Raw genomic sequence first — 8907 nt, forward strand, 5'->3', positions numbered from 1 at the left:
GCGTCATTCCCGGCCATGCTCAAGTTGCCGAGGACGCTTTACAGCATCTTTAATATCAATATTTCAAAAATCTGGGATCGGATTCATATTTCCCCTCCGCTGGCCTGAGATCCACCAGGAGGACCCACTGAGCTCTCTGGCGGTTCAGGAGTGCCATCTGGTGGCCGATCGGCGCAATCGCTTAACAGGAAGTGCAGTATAGGTTTTGCTGGTCGGCCATATTACTTCCGGGCACTCGCTATAGGTTCCGGGACTCGATCTCGACACACTACATAGCGATCGATTGCCAATAACTCGATAAACAACATGATTTGGACGTATATACCATTATACAAGCTGGAGATGGACCGGGTAAATCGACATCCCATAATGATAAAATGTCTACTCTACGATGATCGCCCAACGGCGCGCGGAGACTGGGGTGAGTTTTAGCGTGTAAAATTACCGTCTTCGATACTAACTGCTATTATCAACATTTGACCCACATTAGATGATTGGTATAACGCTGCCCACGGAATTATAAACGCCCCCTAGCCCATCCGGTCAACATCAGATGACGTGTAGTAACTTCTAGAAGTACGTCTAGTTGGAATTTTTTATATCGCGCTGATTGCCATAAAACTGTATTGCATCATCAATATAATGCATTTGGGGCTATAGATCACGTTCTGGAGAAAGCTGCAGAAAGAGATGAAAACATACTTATACATTAGACCATACTTTACTATGAATATGTGAATGAAAAAGTTTAACGTTGCTACACAATGAACAATACATATAGGACTTTGAATGGGCCCTAATAATGGCAATGTAGCAATAGAATTTAAAAAGTTATAGCCCTGCAAAGAAGGGGACTTTCTCCATAGACAAATAGAGCCGGCAACCTACGGTTGATAATGAATTTAACCCATGGCACCCAAAGTGTTAAGAGTTGGACAATATCGGTATATCTGTATCAGTAAAAAAGCCAATATCGAGCATCCCTAGTATTTTTATGATTTACCAGGAATGCTGACTCCAACGTAGTCTTGTGAAAACGCACCTTCTGGATGGATCGTCACCTTGTTCTTCCTCTTCATAATAATCTCCAATCGTTCGCTCCACACGATCACTATTACAGAGTCAGTTTGCTCTTCAGAGTTCATATCTCCCACAGGAAACTGGCCCTGATGTACTCAAAAGGTCATCGGGATTCGATCGTTATCACAGTGTTACCATACACACGGTGTGGGAGAGTGTCTAGTATCATAATTTAAAAAACAAATATAAAACGAATATACTTGTTTTTGGCGTTCAACGCATGGGCGCCAAAAACAAATATAATCGTTTTTGGCAATCAATGAGTTAAGGTATTAATTATTTCATACGTAATAACTTAAGAGCATAGTCAATCAGACCTTAGTAAATCAGGTTTTAGTAAACCAGGTCTTAGTTAATCAGGCCTTAGTAAATCATGTTGTGAAGATCATAAATCATTGATTCAAACTATTTTGAGACAATAATGGTCATAACAATGATGGCAGCAGTCCTACTATTGTCTCCTCCTTGTCTCTCTCTTCCCTGGTTCAGCTCAACATGTCCTCCTTATCTCTCTCTTCCCTGGTTCAGCTCAACATGTCCTTCTTGTCTCTCTCTTCCCTGGTTCAGCTCAGTATGTCCTTCTTGTCTCTCTCTTCCCTGGTTCAGCTCAGTATGTCCTTCTTGTCTCTCTCTTCCCTGGTTCAGCTCAACATGTCCTCCTTGTCTCTCTCTTCCCTGGTTCAGCTCAGTATGTCCTCCTTGTCTCTCTCTTCCCTGGTTCAGCTCAACATGTCCTCCTTGTCTCTCTCTTCCCTGGTTCAGCTCAGTATGTCCTCCTTGTCTCTCTCTTCCCTGGTTCAGCTCAACATGTCCTCCTTATCTCTCTCTTCCCTGGTTCAGCTCAGTATGTCCTTCTTGTCTCTCTCTTCCCTGGTTCAGCTCAGTATGTCCTCCTTGTCTCTCTCTTCCCTGGTTCAGCTCAGTATGTCCTTCTTGTCTCTCTCTTCCCTGGTTCAGCTCAGTATGTCCTCCTTGTCTCTCTCTTCCCTGGTTCAGCTCAACATGTCCTCCTTGTCTCTCTCTTCCCTGGTTCAGCTCAACATGTCCTCCTTGTCTCTCTCTTCCCTGGTTCAGCTCAGTATGTCCTTCTTGTCTCTCTCTTCCCTGGTTCAGCTCAGTATGTCCTCCTTGTCTCTCTCTTCCCTGGTTCAGCTCAACATGTCCTCCTTGTCTCTCTCTTCCCTGGTTCAGCTCAGTATGTCCTCCTTGTCTCTCTCTTCCCTGGTTCAGCTCAACATGTCCTTCTTGTCTCTCTCTTCCCTGGTTCAGCTCAGTATGTCCTCCTTGTCTCTCTCTTCCCTGGTTCAGCTCAGTATGTCCTCCTTGTCTCTCTCTTCCCTGGTTCAGCTCAGTATGTCCTCCTTGTCTCTCTCTTCCCTGGTTCAGCTCAACATGTCCTCCTTGTCTCTCTCTTCCCTGGTTCAGCTCAGTATGTCCTCCTTGTCTCTCTTTTCCCTGGTGCAGCTCAACATGTCCTCCTTGTCTCTCTCTTCCCTGGTTCAGCTCAGTATGTCCTTCTTGTCTCTCTCTTCCCTGGTTCAGCTCAACATGTCCTTCTTGTCTCTCTCTTCCCTGGTTCAGCTCAACATGTCCTCCTTGTCTCTCTCTTCCCTGGTTCAGCTCAGTATGTCCTCCTTGTCTCTCTCTTCCCTGGTTCAGCTCAACATGTCCTTCTTGTCTCTCTCTTCCCTGGTTCAGCTCAACATGTCCTTCTTGTCTCTCTCTTCCATGGTTCAGCTCAACATGTCCTTCTTGTCTCTCTCTTCCCTGGTTCAGCTCAACATGTCCTCCTTGTCTCTCTCTTCCCTGGTTCAGCTCAGTATGTCCTTCTTGTCTCTCTCTTCCCTGGTTCAGCTCAGTATGTCCTTCTTGTCTCTCTCTTCCCTGGTTCAGCTCAACATGTCCTTCTTGTCTCTCTCTTCCCTGGTTCAGCTCAGTATGTCCTTCTTGTCTCTCTCTTCCCTGGTTCAGCTCAGTATGTCCTTCTTGTCTCTCTCTTCCCTGGTTCAGCTCAACATGTCCTCCTTGTCTCTCTCTTCCCTGGTTCAGCTCAACATGTCCTTCTTGTCTCTCTCTTCCCTGGTTCAGCTCAACATGTCCTTCTTGTCTCTCTCTTCCCTGGTTCAGCTCAGTATGTCCTCCTTGTCTCTCTCTTCCCTGGTTCAGCTCAGTATGTCCTCCTTGTCTCTCTCTTCCCTGGTTCAGCTCAGTATGTCCTTCTTGTCTCTCTCTTCCCTGGTTCAGCTCAACATGTCCTCCTTGTCTCTCTCTTCCCTGGTTCAGCTCAGTATGTCCTCCTTGTCTCTCTCTTCCCTGGTTCAGCTCAACATGTCCTTCTTGTCTCTCTCTTCCCTGGTTCAGCTCAGTATGTCCTCCTTGTCTCTCTCTTCCCTGGTTCAGCTCAGTATGTCCTCCTTGTCTCTCTCTTCCCTGGTTCAGCTCAGTATGTCCTCCTTGTCTCTCTCTTCCCTGGTTCAGCTCAGTATGTCCTCCTTGTCTCTCTCTTCCCTGGTTCAGCTCAGTATGTCCTCCTTGTCTCTCTCTTCCCTGGTTCAGCTCAGTATGTCCTCCTTGTCTCTCTCTTCCCTGGTTCAGCTCAATATGTCCTTCTTGTCTCTCTCTTCCCTGGTTCAGCTCAGTATGTCCTTCATGTCTCTCTCTTCCCTGGTTCAGCTCTGTATGTCCTTCTTGTCTCTCTCTTCCCTGGTTCAGCTCAACATGTCCACCCTTGTCTCTCTCTTCCCTGGTTCAGCTCAGTATGTCCTCCTTGTCTCTCTCTTCCCTGGTTCAGCTCAACATGTCCTTCTTGTCTCTCTCTTCCCTGGTTCAGCTCTGTATGTCCTTCTTGTCTCTCTCTTCCCTGGTTCAGCTCAGTATGTCCTTCTTGTCTCTCTCTTCCCTGGTTCAGCTCAACATGTCCTTCTTGTCTCTCTCTTCCCTGGTTCAGCTCAACATGTCCTTCTTGTCTCTCTCTTCCCTGGTTCAGCTCAACATGTCCTCCTTGTCTCTCTCTTCCCTGGTTCAGCTCTGTATGTCCTTCTTGTCTCTCTCTTCCCTGGTTCAGCTCTGTATGTCCTTCTTGTCTCTCTCTTCCCTGGTTCAGCTCAGTATGTCCTCCTTGTCTCTCTCTTCCCTGGTTCAGCTCAACATGTCCTCCTTGTCTCTCTCTTCCCTGGTTCAGCTCAACATGTCCTCCTTGTCTCTCTCTTCCCTGGTTCAGCTCTGTATGGCTCCAACAACCTGCTGGATGCCAAGGTGCTGCTCATCAACAAGCAGAAATGCTCTGAGGACGTGGTCTATGGAACGGCCCTGGACGACGGCATGCTGTGTGCCGGGTTCCTGCAGGGAGGAGTGGACTCCTGTCAGGTCAGTGTACAGTAGGCTGGGAGGTCAGTGTACAGTAGGCTGAGAGGTCAGTGTACAGTAGGCTGGGAGGTCTGTGTACAGTAGGCTGGGAGGTCAGTGTACAGTAGGCTGAGAGGTCAGTGTACAGTAGGCTGGGAGGTCAGTGTACAGTAGGCTGAGAGGTCAGTGTACAGTAGACTGGGAGGTCAGTGTACAGTAGGCTGAGAGGTCAGTGTACAGTAGGCTGGGAGGTCAGTATACAGTAGGCTGGGAGGTCAGTGTACAGTAGGCTGGGAGGTCAGTATACAGTAGGCTGAGAGGTCAGTGTACAGTAGGCTGGGAGGTCAGTATACAGTAGGCTGGGAGGTCAGTGTACAGTAGGCTGGGAGGTCAGTATACACAGTAGGCTGAGAGGTCAGTGTACAGTAGGCTGGGAGGTCAGTATACACAGTAGGCTGGGAGGTCAGTATACACAGTAGGCTGGGAGGTCAGTGTACAGTAGGCTGGGAGGTCAGTGTACAGTAGGCTGGGAGGTCAGTGTACAGTAGGCTGAGAGGTCAGTGTACAGTAGGCTGGGAGGTCAGTATACAGTAGGCTGGGAGGTCAGTGTACAGTAGGCTGGGAGGTCAGTGTACAGTAGGCTGGGAGGTCAGTATACAGTAGGCTGGGAGGTCAGTGTACAGTAGGCTGGGAGGTCAGTGTACAGTAGGCTGGGAGGTCAGTGTACAGTAGGCTGGGAGGTCAGTGTACAGTAGGCTGGGAGGTCAGTATACAGTAGGCTGGGAGGTCAGTGTACAGTAGGCTGGGAGGTCAGTATACCTCAGTATACCTCGCTTGAAGAAACATTATTCTTTATTTCCGGTTTCTCTCATCCGCATTGTTTAACCCTTTCACTACCACACTACAGACGGTTAACCCTTTCTCTACCACACTACAGACGGTTGGTTATAACCTTCTGTAGTGTGGTAGTGAAAGGGTTAATGCTAAATAACGACGTTGTCTGTTCCAGGGTGACTCCGGGGGACCTCTGACCTGTGACAAGGGCCTTGCAGGAGGTCATGTGATCTATGGTCTGGTGAGCTGGGGCGACAGCTGTGGGAAGAAGAACAAACCAGGCGTCTACACGCGGGTCATTCACTTCCTGGACTGGATCAAAGCAAAGAGACAAGCAATGTCAACAGCCTCCACTAGCCAATAACATGTCAGAAAGCATAAAGTCTTCCTGGTATACAAAACTATCACCTTACTGGTATTCAAAACGATCACCTTACTGGTATTCAAAAAAAATCTTTTTTATGTAGCTGAATTTTATGTTTTGATATTTTGCATTTCATGTCTAAATGGTTATGATTGTACTAACTAACTGTATGAGAAGATCTAATAAAAGGTTCCACTGTGTTTACCTTCTGCTACTGTTCTGCTATTTGCCAGAATGCTGTTGAAGGTCAGCAGGTCAGCTTTGCCTCCTCCTTGTCATTTGACGTGTTCATTGTATCATACTTTTACTCTCAGGCTGTTGATTAGACACTGTTTACTGTATTTTAATATTGCTCTTTGTGGCTGCTTTTATAATACTAGGAGTTGAGCTTCTCTACTGTTGGTGATACTAGAAGCTGAGCTTCTCTACTGTTGGTGATACTAGGAGTTGAGCTTCTCTCAGTAGCGGCCGCTGCCGCTGGTGCCTTGTGGGTCGCAGTTCACGTTAGGAGGTCGAGTTGAAAATGTAATGCTCTGAGATGCTCTGGAGCAATCTCTCTCTCTGTCTCTCGGATCAATCAAATCAAATAATTAACACATGTATGTTGTCATTTTAAACAACTCACCATTCATTCATTATGCATCAGCAGCAGCTAAATTAATGTTATAGTTCACAACACAGCAGCGCGTTTTGAATCGCTAGCCTATTATCATCTCAGCAAGCACAGTCAATACTTTTTTCCGTAGCCGCATTTCGCGGAGACAGCTGTGTATAGCGAGAGAGAGAGAGCGAGAGAGAGAGAGAGAGAGAGAGTCGAGAGAGAGAGAGACTCACTGTTTAGTTGAAATGTCCAGGGCAGGAGAGCTTGATAAACGTGTATAATCCACTGTTGATGTATTCCAGACTACTGTCCACTGTGTCCAGACTGCATCCGCCATATAGCTTGTTAGCCAAGTGTTAGCTTGTTAGCACCACACAACACAAGTACATTTCTTTGTCCATTTTTCCGCGTCGAACAGACTGCAAACTACCTGGCGTTCTATCGCCATGCTCTAAGACAAACTCTAACCTTAACCAACTTTGAAAGAGTGCCTAAGCTAAACCGTCTAAAGAACTTGCAGTCACGCTCTAAGACAAACAGCTGCATCTCACAACAACACAACTACCAACCTAGGAATAAGCTAGAATTGGAACATTAGAAATTGGATTCGGCCAATCAGAGATCGTCTCTGGGAAATTCTGCTACGGAAAAAAATACTGGCGTCGGCCAATCAGAGAGCGTCTCCGCGAAATGCGGCTACAGAAATTCTTGACGCTGCTGCCTAGACCGCTTCAAATCGCGCCCGGATTCCAACATAATAGTCATATTTCAACGCACAACGCGTTACGCACTGATTGGCTGCGACGGATACAGCGATCAAACCGTGACGCGCGTCTAGCCGGGCCGAGAAATAAAAAAAAAGTGAGTCACTTCCTGTTCAAGAAAACGAGTATTTTTTATTTTATATAATAACGTTATATTGTGCATTGGAAACACAAACATACTTAAAATGAGTAAATATTATTAATTTTAAACATGTTTATATTATTTATAGGGCTATAAAACAAAAACTAAAACATTATTTTTCTTGTTCTCTCATATAAGCAGGGCAGGGCCTGAGGGGGGGCGGCGCCCGAGCGCCCCTAGTGGTAGAGCCGCCACTGGCTTCTCTCCTGTTGGTGATAGTAGGAGTTGAGCTTCTCTCCTGTTGGTGATACTAGGAGTTGAGCTTCTCTTCCGTTGGTGATACTAGGAGTTGAGCTTCTCTCCTGTTGGTGATACTAGGAGTTGAGCTTCTCTCCTGTTGGTGATACTAGGAGTTGAGCTTGTCTTCTGTTGGTGATACTAGGAGTTGAGCTTCTCTCCTGTTGGTGATACTAGGAGTTGAGCTTCTCTACAGTTGGTTTGATTGATCGATTGAACATTTTATTAACAGATTGCAGAATGGGTACAATACAGTACAGCTCAATACACGCAATTGTTAACACTAGAACAGCCATGGAAAAGATTTCACTGATTCCCGCCGGAAGGGGTCAGATGACCCCACAGCTTATATGAGAAATATGAGAAAAATAAACAGTGTAAACTATATAATTACCTCTTAATATAAAAATATGAGGTTTACCACAGGTTTGAGTGACAAATTTTTTTTTAAATAATAATAACACTGTATATGTGGAATAACGTTCTAATTACATTTTCCTGAAGTCATTTTGAAATTTCAGAAACCGTGCCAGATAAAACGGGCACTTTTAGGAAAAGTCATTGAGTGACAGAGCTGGAGCTTGACCGAGTGACGAGGATACATTTATTGAAAATGCCTAGGGGTCATTTGACCCCTTGTCGGCTGTGCTAGTGTTAAGGGGATGCAGACCAGAGAAAGACTTTCGTCAGGGTCCCCCATTTTCAATTCATCATAACATACATGACATACAGGTAGACAGTACCGTTACATTTACATTTACATTTACATTTAGTCATTTAGCTGACGCTTTTATCCAAAGCGACTTACAAGTTCTGTACGACAAGACAGCAAGAAGGGTACAACTCTATCAGCTGAGTAACAATGTTCATAAAGTGTTGCGTGTTACAGTGTAGGTTAGTTTATTAGGACAAGTTACATACATTTAGACATTTATGACATACCAGAGTACAAAAAGAGTCTAAAAAGAGAGTATATACATTTGAGGGGGAAGAAACTGTACATTGGAGGAGGTGGGGTGGGGGGGGGGGGTGATACTAGGAGTTGAGCTTCTCTACTGTTGTTGATACTAGGAGTTGAGCTTCTCTATGTGATCAAAGATACATGTTCATTCATCACCCCACCTGCCTTTACAGTAGGCCCCACCATACCATATGGTATTTTATTATCATTTTATTATCATCATTATCATCTTACTAGAGTCACAATATTGTAATATCACGATATTGCAATATGTTCTAATTTATTACCTTTTTTCAACTGCAAATTATGTCCCCAACAGAAAACGTTGTTAACATCTGCAATAAATATATATATATATAAACATCATCTGTTTTATCTAATATAAAGTATTCAGTCTGTTGACCTCATTCCAATATTTGTATTGCAGTAAATGGGATTGTCAAGCAAAACAAAAAATGTATTACAAATAATATATATATTTTTTTAATATTGATACTTGGTGTCACTGTAGCGATATAAAATCAGCATGCAAAATCTTGCAATGTATTGCTTTATCGACCCCCCCCCCCCCCCCCTACT

The 8907-nt window shown here is 45.1% G+C and overlaps 1 protein-coding gene across 1 annotated transcript in view; it reads left to right on the plus strand.

Moving 5' to 3' along the window:
• Nucleotides 1-5623, plus strand: part of LOC311234584 (hyaluronan-binding protein 2-like) — a gene marked incomplete at both ends in the record, with an annotated part of 52428 nt that extends 46805 nt beyond the window's left edge. Inside the window, 2 exons of the mRNA XM_084321831.1 lie at nt 4301-4446; nt 5435-5623. Of these exons, the coding sequence (XP_084177957.1) occupies nt 4301-4446; nt 5435-5623 (335 nt within the window). The remainder of the gene's footprint in view (nt 1-4300; nt 4447-5434) is intronic.
• Nucleotides 5624-8907: the final 3284 nt, after the last annotated feature.

This window comes from Notolepis coatsorum (assembly GCF_963971535.1).
Source record: "Notolepis coatsorum genome assembly, chromosome: 9".
Taxonomy (NCBI): Eukaryota; Metazoa; Chordata; class Actinopteri; order Aulopiformes; family Paralepididae; genus Notolepis; species Notolepis coatsorum.